Source organism: Cryptomeria japonica, chromosome 2 (genome assembly GCF_030272615.1).
Source record: "Cryptomeria japonica chromosome 2, Sugi_1.0, whole genome shotgun sequence".
NCBI classification, from domain to species: Eukaryota; Viridiplantae; Streptophyta; class Pinopsida; order Cupressales; family Cupressaceae; genus Cryptomeria; species Cryptomeria japonica.
The window spans coordinates 478,372,355-478,391,148 of NC_081406.1; the positions used below are offsets into that span (position 1 = coordinate 478,372,355).

The following is an 18,794-nucleotide window of genomic DNA, read 5'->3' on the forward strand; positions in this document are numbered from 1 at the left end:
CTTTTTGACAAACAAAAATACCAATCATCTGAGAAAGTTATTTCGGAATAGTATCCCAAGGTGCATACCATAATTGATGATGATAATGCTAATGTTGATACCTCTGGTGAAGTTGAACAGGATCCTCCGGTGATTGAAGTTATGTCAGGCAAGACAACTGAGGAGATAGGTGATGAAGAAAAGGGTAAAGATGGTGATAAAGATGAGAGTGTAAAGGAAGGAGCAAAGGAGAAAGGAGAGAAGAAGGCAGATCAGGCTCAAGCAACAGTGGCAAGAGACACCGGTACTACCAAAGGGAAACAAATTGCTACTGATTTAGACAACTTTGGTTGAGGACCTATTGATCTGAGCTCATTATCTCTGATTCAAGCATTAAAGTTGGCAACTCTCGCTCAAGCTAAAGCTAGTGAGGAATTGCTTAAGTCCCATTCTGCTGACAGAGAGTTGATATCATTGGCAGGAGACATGTTGGAGAAAATTATGCCATCTTTCAATATGGACACATCTGGTCCCTCCAGTAAACTTAAGAGTTTGTTTAATATTGGAGGTTCTCATTTTGAGTCTTTAGAGAAGGCAACATATAATAAATTTTTGAATCAATTCAATGCTATGAGACTAAAACAGTTTTTGAAGATGATTGAGGATGATAGAGTCAGTTTAGTGACTGCCATGAAAAATATTTTGGACGCACTAGATGAAGGTGGTAATATATACAAGTCATGTCTAATTTTGCCAAAGTTCACTATAGACATTGACAAGAAAATAAGGGAATATGAAGGCCAGCTAGCAAACATATCTCGGTCATATGCACCATAATTAGTCCCGGCTAGCAATTTTGAACCCCAAGTTTCGGGTGTATTGAACAAGATTAAGAGTCTAAACCAAGAAAAGGATAGAATTTTGGGTAGAGTAACAGAAGTAAGGAGTCTTATCACTCCGCGGATAGATTTGTTGATGAGTAGCATGCAAGATGCTATGGATGCATTGAATAAGCATGTTCTGACAGATAGATAGGGAGCAAAAATGCATGCTTACCTTTTCAGCAGAATGATCAACATTTTGGAGAGCTTGAAGAAAGCATGGGATAATCATTTTCTATCCCTTAGAACATTTTTTGCTGACATATTCAAATTTTTGTGAACAACTGTACATATCTTTGTATATCAATTTTGGTGGATTTCCATCTTTGGCATTGTTGTCAAAGGGGGAGAGAGAAGATTGAAAAATGGTGCTAATTCTTTTGGGGAGCTTTTATATTCTTGGTGAGTTGAAATTATGAGATTTTGCAGTCTTGAGTGTACAGTTCATTTTTCCAAGTGTTGCCATTAATGCCAAAGGGGGAGATTGTTGGCAAGAGACGTTGTTCCAGTGAAGATTGGTGCATGATAGATGCTTAGGGGTTGTCATTGATGGAAACTCAGTTCGGAAATCACATTTGGTGTACTTCTGAAAGTCATATTGTTCATAGGCATAAGTCTAGAAGGTGGAACACAATAACAGGTAGAGCATGAGATCATGGTGCATATCTTGACATTGGTGATGTAATTTTGGTTGCAGTGATCAAGACAGGTAATTCAAAGTTCAAGGCATCTTATTTCATGATCCCAGTATATGTTGGAATTATGCAGGAATTGATTATGTGTTGTCATTGATTTCAATATTTGTCTCGGTTGGTTGCTGACCTGTTCCTGTTTGACTTAATTTTGGTTGAGGTTTTCAAAGATTCTACCCCGGTATGTTCAGATTGTTGGATGCGGTTTTGGTAGGATATTCAGGATAATTATATGCTTGTCATATTCAGTTGGTTCATGATTTGGTTCTCTAGAAGCTATCGTTTATGTTTTGGTTTGTCAGTTGATATTCCTGGTCCCGGTTGACTATACCGATTGGTGATATTTGATGAAATGGTTAAGTGGTTTTGATCAAGCTTCTAGAAATGGTTCATAATGTGCTGAAGGTGTTCTTGATCGTGTCCTAATTGTTTGGTGGCTTCGTATTGGATGGCGTGATGATTTGGTGATCCTATTTGGGTCCGGTTGGATATTCTGTGTTATTGACACTGAGGGTTTCTACCAGTTGGAGTTACGTGCTACATTTGGCCTTGGCGGGATTTCTGGTGGATGTAATTATTTGGGAACTTGAATTAGGTCCATGCTATGTAATGTAAATCATAATATCAAGGTCCGGTGGTATAGTGTGATGTATTTTTTGTAATTATGGGTTATGGGTTTAGAGTTTAGCCGACCTTGTTTATCAAGGTTGATGATCTATATATATAGGTGATATATTCATGTAATTTGTATGGTATGGTTATGTCTGCATTATCAGAGAGTGGTTTATGTGTGAACAAAGTTATATCACTCAACGAAGGTTTGAGGAGAGTTTGGTATTGCAAGGTAGACATTTGTGCTTAAGCGGAACTGTATCAAGCATTAGGAGATGTTATTTCCACAATTCATTTCCTTCGGATTGTAGTCTAATGTTTATGTAAGTCAGTGAGACTTCCCTTTTGTGCTGAGCAGTGCGCTCTAGGCAGTTGGCCTGATTGCACGTGTGATCCCCATTGTAATATTTCACATACTGTTGCAAAAGTATTATGCGACTGTGGGTAGGGTTTCCCACATTGGTTTTTCCCTTAACTGGGTTTGCCACGTCAAAAATATTGGTGTTGTGTGTTTTGTACTCTCATGCTTTATCTTTCACTGTGTTGTTTTCATTTTGCTCTTGTAGAAGGTTTATAATTTGCAATAATTGTTTAACTTGTGGAACACTGATTCACCCCCCCTCTCAGTTTTCCTCTGGTTCATTCTAACACTATCCAACATTCATTCATGAGTAAGTTTAGAGGTCCAGTATCTGGTAATTCAGTTAGAGTAGAGCTATCTTGGTGTAACATATGTTGCAGATTTGTTGGGTTGATTTCGGTGATTAGTTTCATGTTTGAGGTGATTGGGCCAACTAATAGGAATCTTATTATCTTCGTGTTTTGGTCCGCATTTGGATTTGTGGATGGATTGAGCTGACTTGGTGATACACATTTCATGTTGCGTGTTATGCAGTTTTTGGAAGCTGACATGGTTAACGATTCTTTTTGTTGGTGCGGATATATAAGATTGATTTGGTTGAACATTTTTAGGTGTGTGATGTGTGAGGAAAATATGTATGAGCGAATTTGCAAGGTTGGTGAATGTAATTGAAGATTTTGGTTCTCTGGTGCATGACAGTGCAGGATAACAGAGAAGAGAGACAAAATAGTTGCAAAACTTAATCAGAGCCTAACCAGAACTACATTTTGGCATAGTTAGATGCTATACTTCAGTTCATTCATTATTGTAATCAATTTTAATAGCCTATAAGGCAGTGAGCCTTCCTTCGGGTTGTAACCCTTTTTGTAATTGAGCAGTGAGCTCTAGGCAGTGTGCCTGAATGCAAGTGCATTCCCCTTATGTAATATTATCATACTTCTGGCCATAGTATAATAATATTGTGGGTACTCAATCCCACTGTGGTTTTTCCCTTTCTGGGTTTTCACGTAATAATCTTGTTGTTATGGTTGTGTGGTTGTTTACTTTATGTTTCTGCATTTTACTTTCTTTCTTATGCATCCGGTGGTTCAAATATCAATTTAATAGGTTTGCAAATTGTAAAACACTAATTCACCCCCCTTCTCAGTGTTCATTGATTCCAACAAGGCTGTCCTCTAGCCCCATACCTTTATGTCCTTACATATGATGCTCTAGGATATTTACTTCAAAGTGCTAATAACATGAAGTTGATTGCTAATTCTCACTATGCTAATGACAACCTCTTATTTGTATAAAATTCTAAAAACAATATTTCCAATTTGATGGAAAATATTGGAGTTGTATTGCCTTGTTTTACGTTCTAAACTTGCACATGAAAAAACAAAATTTTTGATGGTTCAAAATGACCCTATCCCTTGTTGGATCCCTCGAGAATGGAAGCAAATTAAACACGAAGAAATTATGAGGTATCTTGGTATACCATCTGGTATCAAGGCGTCTCTCTCAAACATGTGAAATTGGTACCTTAATAGGCTCAGGAATAAGCTCTTCAATTGGGGAAATAAATTTCTATCCTTGGCTCAAAAATACAAGTGGTCAATAAATTTTTTCTTGCAACACACGTTTACTACTCTTCATGTTGGATGCCTTCAAAAAAGGGGTATGAGTATTTAATCAAAATTATTTGTCAATTTCTTTGGGCTAAATGAGATGGTAATAGAGTATTTATATCCACTTCATGGACTCATTGTATCCAACCTAAATGCAAAGGTGGCTTGGGGCTCATAGATCCAAGAGTACAAGGTTTTTTTTTGGCTACCAAATGAATCATAAGAGATGTCCATGGGGATGAACAATGGAATATTCTTATACGAAACCACATTAATCTTGCTACTGTTTAAGGACAAATGCTAGCATGTGGGATGGTTAGCTTGGCAACATACCTGTCATCTTTTAAAATGGAGGAATAACTCACTTCAACAAGGATTTAGTTTCTTGACTTCATTTATTTGGTGGAATAAGCATATTCTTTATCAAAATCAACCCCTTGCTTTATGCTTTCCAATGCCCTCTTTAAAAAAAGAGTCTATAATGTTGGAGATCTTTGTGATTTTCATGCTATGACATGGTTGTCATGATATTTTGTTAAATATCAATACAATCTCAACAATAAATACAAAGTTTTCTTGATCTTTGTACAATCCTTGGTTCCACTGGAGCTAACTATGAAATTATGCATCCCTATTCATTGCAAATTTTACAAAGATTAGTTATGGATGTTGTCTTATCCTTTTCTTTCCCCCCCCTAAATAAGGTTTACTTGCAATTGCTTCTAAATTTGTTATTGAAGTTTCGATTGAATTCCAAATGGAATCGCAGATTCAATGAAAAGTTTTGGTCTAAATTATCTGCACAAATATGGAAATCAAAAGCCCATTCAAATGCTCAATTAATTGCTTGGAAGATTCTACATTGCAAATTGCCTATTGCAGACAGGTTGAAATGTATGATGGTCCAACCAATTAATTGTCCATTCTGTCAAAGGTAAGAGTGTAAGGCATGTATTTTGGGGTTGTTGGTTTGTTAAAAATAGTGGAACATGGTTTTTAAGGACTTACTAGGTATTTTTTTTTTTATCATTAATTAAACTGGAAAGCTCTTCTTAGACATTTTATGTTGGAGTTATGTAAAAGTGACACAATAAGTCCTTAAAAACCATGTTCCACTATAAAGTTAGGTATTCATGCATGAAGTGTGACGCATGTTATATTGTTTCATATATGGAAATACAAGTGTAAAGCTATTTTTAATAATCAAAGTGTTCACCAGGAAGTTGTCTTTCTAGGCTTTCTTAGACATTTTTTTATTGTCCGACGTTTCTTTTTTCTCAACTACAAGCTGAGGCTGAGAAGAATTTAAGAACCGATTTCCAAATTTAACAATTCAAACTCCAGGGCAAACTTTTGCTTAATACAAGGAAGGTTGCCATGACATCGAGCCTAAAGTCTTCTTTTCATGATGATTGCTAATGGATTATGTTATCACTGCTTCAACTTCTATGTTGTTCTTGTTGTTCCAACTTTTATGTTGCCATTGTATTATCCATGTTGTTACATATATGATGTTTTGTGTTGCTGCACTTTTAGTTGCCGCTATGCTTATTGTAGTTTCATTTGATAGTCTTTTGATTGTCTTTCTATTGTAACTTTTTGCATTTTTCAATAATAATAATTAAAAATAAACTTGAAGTTAATGAGAAATAAGTAGTGGTTCATATGAATTCATATAGGTAATGCATGTCATAATGGTTAAGCATTGGAATTTTACAAGAGGTCATATATCTTAGTACTACTCCAATAATCATGGAGTTTCCTCCACGATCAACTACAAGTGATTTGCAAAACCTTCAATAAATAACCACTCACTAATTATAAAACCCCTATATATTAAAAAAAAAACACTAAATACAATTATAATATTGATAAAACTAAATAATATTTTTTTATCTACACAAACATTTTTGTGAAGACACCAGAAAAAAATTATAATAATATAATATTAATTTCTTTAAAATAATTGTCCCATTCAAACAATAAATTAATCACAATTAGTCATCTAATTTGGTAAGAGAGAGATAGAAATAAGGCATCACATCAGATGAGGGCTTATGGTACGATGGGTAAGCTGCAAATTATTTAAAAAATCCCTAATTCTGTGCCATGTGTAAACAATTATGAAATGGAAAAGGTGGGCCCTCTCCACGTTGCGGAGTGGTCGGGATAAACATTTGCCCGCGTATGCGGCGAGGGGCGAGCGGCGAGCAGTTTGACTGGTTTAAAATAGAAATAGTGAAGCAAAAGCAAAAGATTAAATGAAAAAAGATTAAATGAATGAGTGATGTGACATAATAGAGTTTTAATCACTGTACCCAAACCTGGAGGCGTGCATCAATAATGACACGCGCCAATATCACCATCCACGGCCACTAATTAATGCTCAACCTGCTCTGCTAAAATAAATAATAAATATGAAAAACACACACATAGGTGTAGCCTGTAGGTGTAGGTGTAGGTGTAGGTGGGTCGTAGGGTGTACAAACACGCTAAGCAGACACAGAATTTTGGTTTTCGAGGCGCAGCCAAATATCCATTCATCATTGATCCTAGTGTGTGTATTTAATTGCTTTTCACGGATAAATCGCTGTCCTCCCGTGTTGAAGGCCACGCCTGCAACACTGGCCAACACACGCCTTTCGCTCTTTTTTATACAACATTCTCATCTTCCTCTCGCCGGCATAAGATCCCTCCACACCATTTATTTAATATTTCACACCATATTATATACTGGGAGGTTAGTCCAGCAATCCAGACTTTTCATTTATCTCACTTATAGTCTGTCAAGTATATTTGGAAAGGATTATAACCAGTGTGTGTTTAAGGGCTTTTTTAGAAAATGAATAAGAATATATTGAGAATAATGAAGTATGGGAGAGGTTGATAGTTGAATGCAGTTTTGTTTTGTTATTGGTATGGTCAATAATTAAATCATATGTTTGTATGGTGAACTCGCGGATACAGTTTTTTTAATAATTTTCTTTTTCTTTTCTCTTTTGTTTCGATCAATATAAAAAAGGCGGTGGTTAAAGAAATCTATTTTGTCTAAAAATAAAATAAAAATAAATGATCAAATGTTTGTTGATAGAGACCTTTACATAAATATATGAGAACTCATGACTATCATATTAAAAATATAGTACAATCTTTAATTAGGCAAGTAAAATTCTTTTTTTGCTTCATATAAGATATCATAATATATATACATGAAAGTACTCCATATTATATTTGACATTTATAAAATCTTTCTATTCCATAACTTCTACAAACACTCATTCATTTGGTACCAAAATCTTTTTTCGTTTAACATTTTATTTTTCATCTTAGATGTAATGATGTAAAAGTTAGATAAAATTGAAATATAAGTAGATATTATATTTGGGAGAACAAACTAAGGAATTTATAAAAGCTAGGTATACACCATTAACATTTTAGATTGTTAGAGAAATTAATTTTGTCGCATCTGGTTTTGCAATGTATGATTCAAAATGTGACCCACATACCATTCACTATAAAATGCTTCATTAATAAGAATAAATTGTTAGTTCAAAATTTCCCAAAGATTTTATGAAATCATGCTATAATTGAATAATTTATTTTATGATTTAATGAAATTTTTTTAAAAACTATTTTCAATTTGATTGATTATATTAATAAATAAACTACAAAAATTGAATCTTTATACTCTAAATTCACACCGTCATAATAATAATAATTTTGAGTCTTTTATAAAGCTTTGTATAGCTATAAAAACAATTGAATAAGCTATTAGGGGAAGAGCACCAGTAGCCGTCATAGCTAACTTTGCGCACCCACAGATCCTAAACGGTACATCAGATTTTGATTTTTTTTTTTTAGTTGTCTTTGTATGCGACTTAACTACTTATAGCTATTGATCTGGTTTCTGGGTAGTAACGATGCACGTTGTGGAATCACTTATGCGCAGAAAGGTCAAAAAGTACACATTTCAAAGTGTCGCCTTATATCTAACTAAAGATGTTCCAGTAAATGTTCACTCAAAATCGTTAGTACTTGTTGACAAATAGTGGTGTACAAATGTTCCAATAGTGGTGCACAAATGGACCAATCATGAACAAAAAAATTACAAAAAATGATCGGCTATTGGTACGAAACAAAATTATTAATGGTGTTTTCACTATGACGACTATTGAGGATCAACATGACAATAAAATGACGGTTATTAGAACTATGTTATCTATTGATACTCTTCCTCTAATGTGAAAATAAGTCCAAAAAAAAAACTCCCCAAATTTTCAATTTTACTTTGCAATCTCAACTTTAAAGGTGGAAAGAGAAACTTTATCTGAATGGGTAGATAAAACATTTATGCTATAGTAATTAATCTACTCAATGTAACAATATGATACTTTCACTCGTCCAATGTGTGGCACAGTAGTACGTGTTAAAAGGAAACGAAAAGTGGGTCAATTTGGGGACGTGTAAGGTGCAAATTAATCCATTTTGCTTGTTCGTGCTTCTTACCCCTGCAAATTTAGCCCACACTTGACTTCTACACAAAGCTACATTCGTCTCATTCACTTTCACCGTATGATAGTGATTGTCCGATTTTTCACGTGTGTTTATTTTCTGCTTCGCCAGCCTCACCTATCATTCTAAATATTGTCCTTCTCCATCATTTTATTTTATTCCACAAAATATCTTACTATTGTGTTGTGTGTGTTTTATGACTTAAGATGGTTATTTTCATGTTGGAATGGAAGTGGATAAGCTTTAGACTATCTGGATAAGTTTCTTTAACCATGAATTTGTCGTTACAGGATCTGATTTCTCAAACAAGAATTTGTAGTCTGAATCTCTTATTTAGGTTTCTAATATTTACATTTATATTATTTAATTTTGATAATGCAAAAATTGATGTTAATTTAAATTATTTTAAAGTAGATTTGAGAGGTGGTTGGAGTGTATATGTCATTTGTACATATGTTACGCTGAAGGCGTTTCATTATATGAAACACACCATCTAACTTCGAAAATCGAGGGTCCACGTTTATCGATAGACGTTGCAAGACCATTGCAACAATTGCAGCCATTGAATCATTTGTGCGTTTTTTGTCACCATTTTTTTCGTCAAATCATGTGTTGGTTTTTTCACAGTTTTCTCTACCCGCATTTTCTGTTTGGGGATTGTGACTTCCCTTGTTCCCCGTTTTTCCTGCTCGTGTTTTAATTAGCACATGCAAAATAATCAACCAAGATAGCAAGAAGTCTTTTTATAGATGATTATATGGGACTTAATCTTTGGGTTAGAATTTGTTAATTATTTTTAAAAATAGTAGGTATATTTGAAGATATAAATTTTGAGATTGTTTTTTATTATTAGGCTAATTTATTGGTAGATTATAATTAATTTTTATATTCTATATAATATAATAAATATTAATTATATATTTTTATTATAAAATGATGTATTTATTTATTATTGTTGTTTAATTTATTTGTATAATATTATATTATAATTGTAGTCTTTATACATTTAATACAACTTTGATTTTGTTTTTAGAATATTATATTATAATTTTATTTATATTTATAAATTTAATATAAATGATCAAAGTATAATTATCTTAGAATTTTTTTTGTAAAATATGTTATTATGGAGTTATATTAATTGTATTTTTTCTTTTTTTTTTTTCTTTCTTTTTCTCTTTATTTTTTTATTGAAAGGATTATTTTTCTTAGTTATTATGTAACTTGATAAATAAATTAATAAATAATTATATACTTGAAAAATAAAAATAAAAATTATTAAGTAAGATTTTAAAAATAATTATCATTATAATTTTTAAATAAGATTTTTATTTATTTTGTCACATTATTTATTTTATAATTTATTAAATAGTTGTTTTATTTTTCAATAACAAGACAATAAATATTGAAAGCATTACGTAAAAAATAAAAAATATAATTAATTTTTACTTTATCAGTTATTTTTATTTTTCATATGAATACTATTTTTAATATTTGAGTAAAAATTTCAATTATAATTTATTTTATATGAGAATTTTTATATTAAAAAAGAGTCATTTTATTCACTCAGAGTTATTTATGATTATTATTAAGGTTTTTAAAATAAATTAGGACACACTAGTTATCATGTTTTACAAGTTTTTTAAAAGAACCTACATTTAAAATCACCCTCTTACATATTGAAAAGTGAATGCCTACAACGCCTCTCTCTCTCTCTCTCTCTCTCTCTCTCTCTCTCTCTCTCTCTATATATATATATATATATATATATTGTAGATAGGAATTTGGAAACCATCAAAGCAAGGAGCAAATTAGACTAGTTCAATCACGAAAACTCAATTGCAATGATAACAATCCTACAAACATTCAATAGAGACATGAAAACAAAACATTCAAATCAAATGCAAACCATCGCAAACGTGAATGTCTCCTCCAGAATTCTCCATTGTCATTCTTTCTCCTTCAAATTGCTTTGTTTGTGGATCTCACCTACAAGTGCATAAGCATGAGATGAAAGCAAGATTGGCAAAACAACATAAAGATACTAGAAGCGTGATTGATTAATCAATTGGGGGCCATGATTGAAGAAATTCATCCAATTTATAGATGAATTGGAGAAAAGACAAGATTAGCATGAAATTGATTCGAATGGAAATTCAAATCAAGAATAGCAAAATTATGACAAGTGTATGACAAATTGCTATGCAAGGAGTTATGACAATTTATGACAAATTGCTATGCAAGGATTTATGACAAGAATTTGAAATAGAAATAGACATTAGAAGAAATTAGAAAATTAGGTTAGAAATGATGACTTGGAAATTAGGAAATTGATGAAAATTAGGTAAATTAATTAATAATTTTTCATTCATTAATTAATTTACAAAAAGAGGAGGAATTAATTAGCCAATTAAATAAATATTTAATTGCGACAAGAAGACTTAGGATAAATAAATAAATAATTTAACCTAAAGGGAAAATGACAAACAAGATTAAATGAATAAATCATAAAACCTTGGAAGATGAATTAGAAATGCAAGGACGACAATTAGGTCTTGACAAAAGATAATTGATGTAGGGTCAATGTGATCATGATTCTGACTTGATAAATGATTTGATTGATAAACAATTGAGATTGATTGACAAATTGACCAACATTGATAAAAGAGACCAAATTGATAGGCGCCAATTGACATGATTGAAGAGGACAAGGATCGATGACGAATCGATCGTAAAACGACGAGATTGACAAGTTGATATGAGATTGACAAGATTGACCAAAATCATGATTAAATATTGCTATCGACAAGACCTAATTCGAAAGCAAGAAAAATGAGGAATGCAGAAGAAGGACTCGATGCTCGCAAATGATAAAGACCAAGTGTGTGACATAGAAGAAATGTTAATGCGATGCAAAAATACCTAAAATAAGGCAATGCACCAATGTTAAAGTATGACTCCGCAAGCGTTGACCATTTTTAGATGTCTATATATATATATATATCTCACACGCTTTATTTATCCCTCTATTTCTATATCTCTCACACACTCTCTCTCTCTCTCTCTCTCTCTCCCTCACATCATTCCCCTATTTCTCCCTCCCTATGTCTATCTCTCTATCTATCCCCCCCTCTCTCTATTATTTCTCTCTCACCACCTTTATCCATCTATCTCTATCTTTCCATCTCTCCTCTATCTTTCTATCTCTCCCCCCACTTAGTGCCTCTCTCTCTCTCTCTCTCTCTCTCTCACACACACACACACACACACACACACACACACACACACACACACACACACACACACACACACACACACACCTCCTCTCTCTTTCCTTGGTTACATCTATCTCTCTATCTCTCTACTTCTCTCTCATGTCTCTATTTTTGTCTCTCCCTCTCCCTTCTTTTCTATTTATTTATATCTACCTCTCTATCTCTCTCTTTCTCACTCATATACATCCACTCCCTAATTCCTCTCTCTCTCTCTCTCTCTCTCTCTCTCTCTCTCTCTCTCTCTCTCTCTCTCTCTCTCTCTCTCTCTCTCTCTCTCCCCCTATCTTATCTTTATTTTCCTATCTCTACTTCTCTTTGTTTGTCTATCTCTTTATCCATTTCTTTTTGTGTATCTCTCCCTCTCCCACTTGGTAATGAAACATGATTATCTTTCTGATTCAATGGTTTTATTTCAATCATGTTTGAACCCTTGTATGTGGATGCATAGTTGATTTCTAGCAACCAATTCTCCATTGAGACCGTTGTTGCTTAAACAACACCATTTGATAAGTGGCTTCATGTGATGCACAAATGTATGCAACAAAAAAATAACCAAATTCTCCAAATTGACCTTCTACATCTATTCGGCGTACCTATTGCACACTAAGGTGTAATTGCTAGTATTATTTAATTTTGATAATGCAAAAATTGATGTTAATTTAAATTATTTTAAAGTAGATTTGAGAGGTGGTTGGAGTGTATATGTCATTTGTACATATGTTTAAATATGAAATAAAAGAGTTGAATAATTTTATGTTCGAGTTATGTAAAAGTGACATTTCATGCATGAACTTAAATACGTGAATTCAAAGAGAAGTCGATGATAAGAACTAATTTTTTTATATTTGTATATTAGATTTAGAGGATACTAATAGTTCCTTGTGATTTATTTTTCAATCATTCTTAAAATGAATCATGCAGCTTATATCCAACTTCATATAAATCGTTGAATTTTTCTTACTTGAATTCTTCAATAATTTAGCATCTATAAATGTGTGTAAGAAGTCAATATGCATTTCTAATATGTAAGAACTTATTGACCTCATCTAAGAGCATTAATGTTCTACAAAATAAACACATCCTAAAAATAATTTAATAAATCTAATAGTAAATAAGCTAGACTTTAATTAATTAAGAGCTTATTAGGGAAATAAAATGTACTTTAAGTTTAATTTATATAATTCAATTCAATAATTAAATTTTAAATAAATTTAATTGAAGTTGATTAATTTAAGTCGATTTAATTGACAAATATTTAAATATAAATGTACTAAAATAATTGAGAGTGATTAAGACTTGAAAATTAACACACTTTTGAATTTAATTGTTAAAACAAGATGTTGAGAATTGAGATATATAAATCGAATTATAATTAGAAACCAAAGGAGAATGAATCCTAACCTTTTAGGGACCATGGACTAGATCATGCCTACAATATGGTCTCATTGCTCCAATTCTATCACAATACATTAGTTTTTTTTTATAGGTGTGTATGCTTTTATTAAACACCTTCATATACAAATTGATAAGTCTTAGAATTCTCGTTTGTTGAAATTATCATGTCATCCAAACATAATCTCTCCATCTCAATTTTTTTTCGTTGCTCCTCACTATTTTATCCATCACCATCTTAAATCCTCACTAACATAATAGAACTTACTAAACTAATTGAAAAAAATCAAACCCTTTTATGACTAAACAACTAAAAAAAATCATTCTAATTATACATGTTAAGCTTATCTTTAACACATTTAAGTTATATTATTTATCTATTAAAATTAAAATTCATAATATAATTTTTTACTTAAAAAATATTCTCCATCAACATACCTGTTGTACCTCTTATCGATACAATGCTTCTAATTTATAGAAACGACTCCTTTTAATTTTTACTATCATATAAGTTATCCATTTATATAACTGAAAAAGGCAGGGAGTCCAAATAAAAAAATATACTACTTACATAGGTACTAAGAATGCTTCTCTCCTCATTTAATAGGACTGAAAAAACCCCATGTTAGAAAGTGGGAAAAATTGTCTCCACTACATATTAAAGCTACCAAAGACCCTAAAGACGGAAAAAAGGGATCCGACCTTCTCGTTTCCCATTCTATTTCTAGGACGTTTAAGAGGAAAGGTTAAAAGAAATCAAGGAGTCGTTAAGTAGTAGGACATTAAGAGGTAAGGTTAAAAGTGTGTATGCAGGCCAGCCGTAGGAGCTGGTGTAGAGTGATGACGTGGTAAGGGGGCTGTTGTCCAGCTTGAAGGGCATTCAAGTACTTTCGAGGCTATTGTCACTTTGGCTTCGTATAAAATCTGGTCTCTCGCAAATATTATATTCACGCACACACTCGTTCCAATAATTCCGATAGACATTGGGAGAGTCCACAGACCACACAGCCCTACATGCTTTAAGGGTGCACAAGGGAAATTATATCGATATACCTGCAATCACTTCATTATCATCATCTCACCGGGCATCGATTAGGTCGCGGTTCGAATCTCCTCGACATTATCAATGTTTTTTTCCTTTCCCTGAGTGTTTTTGTTACTTCTGCGCACGAGTTTTCATTCATTCATTTCTCTCTTTTCCTTGCACAATGAACCATGGTGATTGCTGAGTTGATCTTATTAGTTGCCAATCATTAGCGGGGTTTTTTTGAGAGATCTGGAGCGAAATACGAGGGCAGCTGTTATTTTCCCTTTCAAGTCTCCCTCTATCTTTACCCTTTGGCGTTTTGGGATCATCCAACGTTGAATATCTCACCTGTAGAGAAGGATTTCCATAATCCTAGGCCATATATTCCCCTGTTTAGTGCCTTGTTATGAAACCGATGAATCACTGGCTTGGATTCTCGCTGTCGCCACATCTAGTAGCCAATTCCACGCAGCCACAGTCGAGCATGGAGTATAAGTTTGACCAGAGCTACGGGATGAACACGGCGCCGAGTGGGCAGTTTTCATCTCCCATGGCTGAGCTTCCGCTGAGGTCAGATGGGTCTCTATGTATAATGGAGGCTCTCGGTCGCTCGCACAGCAGTAATAACAACAGCAGCAACAATGCTAATACCAGGAATGGAGGTGCGTGAAATTCTCCCTTTTACCCCGCTGCTAATGTTTTATATGACCTGCTGCTGTGTTTTGTTTGGGTTGATTTTTTCTTTTGGCTACAGATTGGCGCGAGGGGACAGGAGTCGAAACCCCGCAGCAGCTTCTAAGCACAGAATATTCTGGGTTTGGTCGAACCAGTGATGAGCGTGAAGGACCGAAGCTGGAGGACTTCCTGGGCGGTGCATCCATGGCAAACCAGTACCAAGAGAGCATGTATTATACTGAAAGCAACGGTAATAATAATCATAGAATCAATGTGAACCTGCCCTTTCTGCAGTGCAGACAGAGGGAGGAGGTCCCCCCATCCTTTCACGCGTTGAGTGGAATGGGGGTACCAGTGGAGTCTTCACAGTCGTATGAGCAGCAACATATGTCGGAGCTTGTTGAACAGTCCCAGCAAATGCAAATGCCTTATCATGTTAATGTAAGCCAGGCTTTTGAGGATTGCAGCACGCAACTTCCTCCGGCCTCAGGATTTCTGGGCATGTCGGCGCTGAAAACGTGGCTAAGGCAGAACCCTAACGCGGGCAAATTGGGGTGTACTAGTCCCTCCGGGAAGTCGAACCTTGGTGGGGAGTTTCATCAAGCTCTCACCCTATCAATGACCCCGCAGTCCAACTCAGCCATCATTATTCCGCAGGCGAACAGCCTCGTGGAGAGCAGGAAAAGAGGCGCAGGGAAATCGCCGCTTCCTCGCAAATCAATTGATACTTTCGGCCAACGCACTTCGCAATTTCGTGGTGTCACACGGTCGGTTTCTTTTTCTTATTTTCTTTCCCTTGTTCACTATTTTAGAATTCCAACATAAAAAGCTTTCGTATTTGTGATTGGAATTTCTGTTGTTGTGTAGAGTGTATTTATCTGATGAGTGTATTTTTGGCGTTTTTTCAGGCATCGCTGGACGGGGCGCTATGAAGCGCACTTATGGGACAATAGTTGCAGGAAGGAGGGCCAGACTAGAAAAGGAAGACAAGGTAAAGCACTGTGGGCAGTAAATTTTCATGCTTTCGTACACAGTATCAAATGTTAACTTCATCATTGCTATTGGTTCTTCTTCATTGCCCTTAAGCAGTTGCTGTGATGGCTTTCTGTTGCTTTAATTTGACTCGTGCTTTCTTATTACCATGAACGGCTTGGGGATCGGTTGTTCCTTGCATCTCTTTGATCTACAGTTTATTTGGGTACGTTTCTTAAGTTTCAGATAACTTTCTATAGATTTGGATAGGGTAGGTCAAATATTCATGTAAGGATTAATTTGGAAGCCACTGTTTCGTATTAATGGTTTCAGGAGGTTATGACAAAGAAGAAAAAGCAGCTAGGGCATACGACTTGGCTGCTCTCAAGTACTGGGGTCCTTCCACACACATAAACTTTCCGGTAAAATATTTATCTCATGATCTTCTTACCTCTTTCAATGTAATTTCATATTGATATCTCCATTAATCTATTTTTAAAAAAATTCCAGGATTCCTTGTAGTAACTGTTTTTCGTTTATACGCTATGATAATCGTATCAAACTGTTATTGAAGCAATTATAAATTTGTTAAACAAACGTACCGCGTACTCTTGTTAATTTGTTGCCTTAAAGCCTGAAAGATTTTGCATATTGAACAGCTGGAAACATATGAAAAAGAACTTGAGGAGATGAAGAATATGACCAGACAGGAATACGTTGCCAATTTGAGAAGGTTAGGGGTAGAGGTTGTAGCATTTTGACATTAAGTTTCAAAATTTGAGTGTTAGCTTGATGTGTTTGGAATTTTATTTAACGCAGGAAAAGTAGCGGATTCTCAAGGGGAGCTTCTGTATACCGTGGTGTTACAAGGTATGGTTAAAATGTGGAGTTCTAAGCCTCTGGTCATATTGTCACGGAAAACGTCTTAACATACGTACTACTGTGCTCGTTGGCATCTCTTTTCTGAATGTTTCGAAAATGAGAACTTGTGGAGATCAAGGATGAATAAGTTTCTGTTTGAATGTGATTATGGCATTGGATCAGGCATCACCAGCACGGGAGATGGCAAGCTCGTATTGGGAGGGTTGCAGGCAACAAGGATCTGTACCTTGGGACATTCAGTAAGTGTATTGGAAACATATGATTCAAATGTTTTAAGCTTCTTTTCCATACTAGTAGTTTGCTCAGAGTTGTAGCCTGTATTGAGGCGGTAGCAGTGTGTATGATGTTTTTGATATTAAACATGTTAATAGGTACCCAAGAGGAAGCTGCAGAAGCCTACGATATTGCAGCCATCAAGTTCCGTGGCGTCAGTGCCGTAACCAATTTTGATATCAGCAAGTATGACGTGAAAGTGATATGTTCAAGTAACACCTTGGTCGCTGCAGATTTAGCCAAACGCAACAAAGAAATTGAGCATTCTACCGAGCCCAGTATAGACAGCCCTCCTCTTCAACTACAAGCCAAGGATAACAACAGCAGCAGCAATAACAGTAGTACTAAATATCTTGAGAAGAGTAACAGTATGAATGCTACTGATGGGGCAACGTCTAATAACGTTACTCAGGACTGGCAGCTAATGGAGGCTCCTTCTGATGATTCAAACAAGGTGGTGAGCAATTGGGTGGAGCAGCACGAGGAGGATCGAAAGCCCGACCATTCCTTTGTCGAATCACTTCAACTTGGGGGCGGGCATTCTCATTCAGCAGTTTTACACGATCTCATTGGCTTGGATGCATCCAACAATGAAGAAACCAGCGGTCTAATGACAGACATTTCTGCTGCGAACACGGCAACAGTAGATAGCCCTGTGAATTCTAGCAGTGAGAATGACGTGGCCCACCGCAAGATCTCCCATGTCTACGACAACATGATTGCTGGAGGGGATTTCCCACAGGCCTTGTTCTTCCCTGCAACTAAATTGGTCAAATATGATAACAGTAATAATACCCCCAGTCCATGGATGATCCCACCTTCGGCGGTACAACCATTGCATTCAAAGCCCAATATTTCTGTTGGTCATTTGCCAATGTTTGCACTGTGGAATGAATGACTCAGAGTCTGTATATAACAAACAAATCACATGTGTATAGCCTGCAAAATCATGAATTGCATTTCGCCGCATTTTGGGTTTGTGATGGCTAAAAGAAATAGCAAGGAGGATCACGTTAAAGCTCGCTAAATTGTCACTTCCGAGATTTTATCATGAAATAAAAAAGATGGTATCCAGCGTACTTGTTATTTCAGTTTTGCAAACAAAGCGGCAAACACATGTAGATTTCTCTGACAGGATGAAGTTTTTGTTTCTGGGTTAGCCAAGTTCATATCGGCAACCGGTAAACCAGAAATTTTTGCCAAAAAGACCACCTTTGTATACGAAATTCTGAATCGTTGAAGAAAATGCTTTTATGTCAAGTTGTGTGGAGTTAGATCCCTCTTTTGTTTAATGTGTTTAATGGCAATTATCTGAATGTCTTTATTAGTTCAGTCGATAATCAAGGAACGTACACTGTTTGCACATTCTAAATCATCAAAGAAAAAAGTTGGAAAAAATGCAAGTATGCACATGAGAAATTTTTGTTCAGACAAAGGAGTCGGAAATTTACTATATTCCAAATTGGTGATAAGCCTAATTGAGATTTTTACAACTAAGCAGCAATAAATGTTTCTTTTAGTCACACAACTTGCAGCAGTTTGAAGGATAATAAAAACTGTCCAGTTCAAAGCAGACAAAGGTACTCATTTCTGTGGATAACCAAATAATTCATGTACCTTCCCATCTGCTGAGATCCCCGGGTCGAGTTAA

General features: G+C 34.9%; 1 protein-coding gene across 1 annotated transcript; it reads left to right on the forward strand.

Moving 5' to 3' along the window:
• Nucleotides 1-14,244: 14,244 nt before the first annotated feature.
• LOC131049975 (AP2-like ethylene-responsive transcription factor ANT) lies at nt 14,245-18,403 on the forward strand. The gene is made up of 9 exons (XM_057984127.2): nt 14,245-15,003; nt 15,096-15,783; nt 15,925-16,007; nt 16,206-16,214; nt 16,322-16,410; nt 16,648-16,721; nt 16,808-16,858; nt 17,033-17,109; nt 17,242-18,403. Exons 1-9 carry the CDS (start codon nt 14,748-14,750, stop codon nt 18,039-18,041), a joined length of 2,127 nt encoding a protein of 708 aa, XP_057840110.2. The 5' UTR covers nt 14,245-14,747; the 3' UTR covers nt 18,042-18,403.
• Nucleotides 18,404-18,794: the final 391 nt, after the last annotated feature.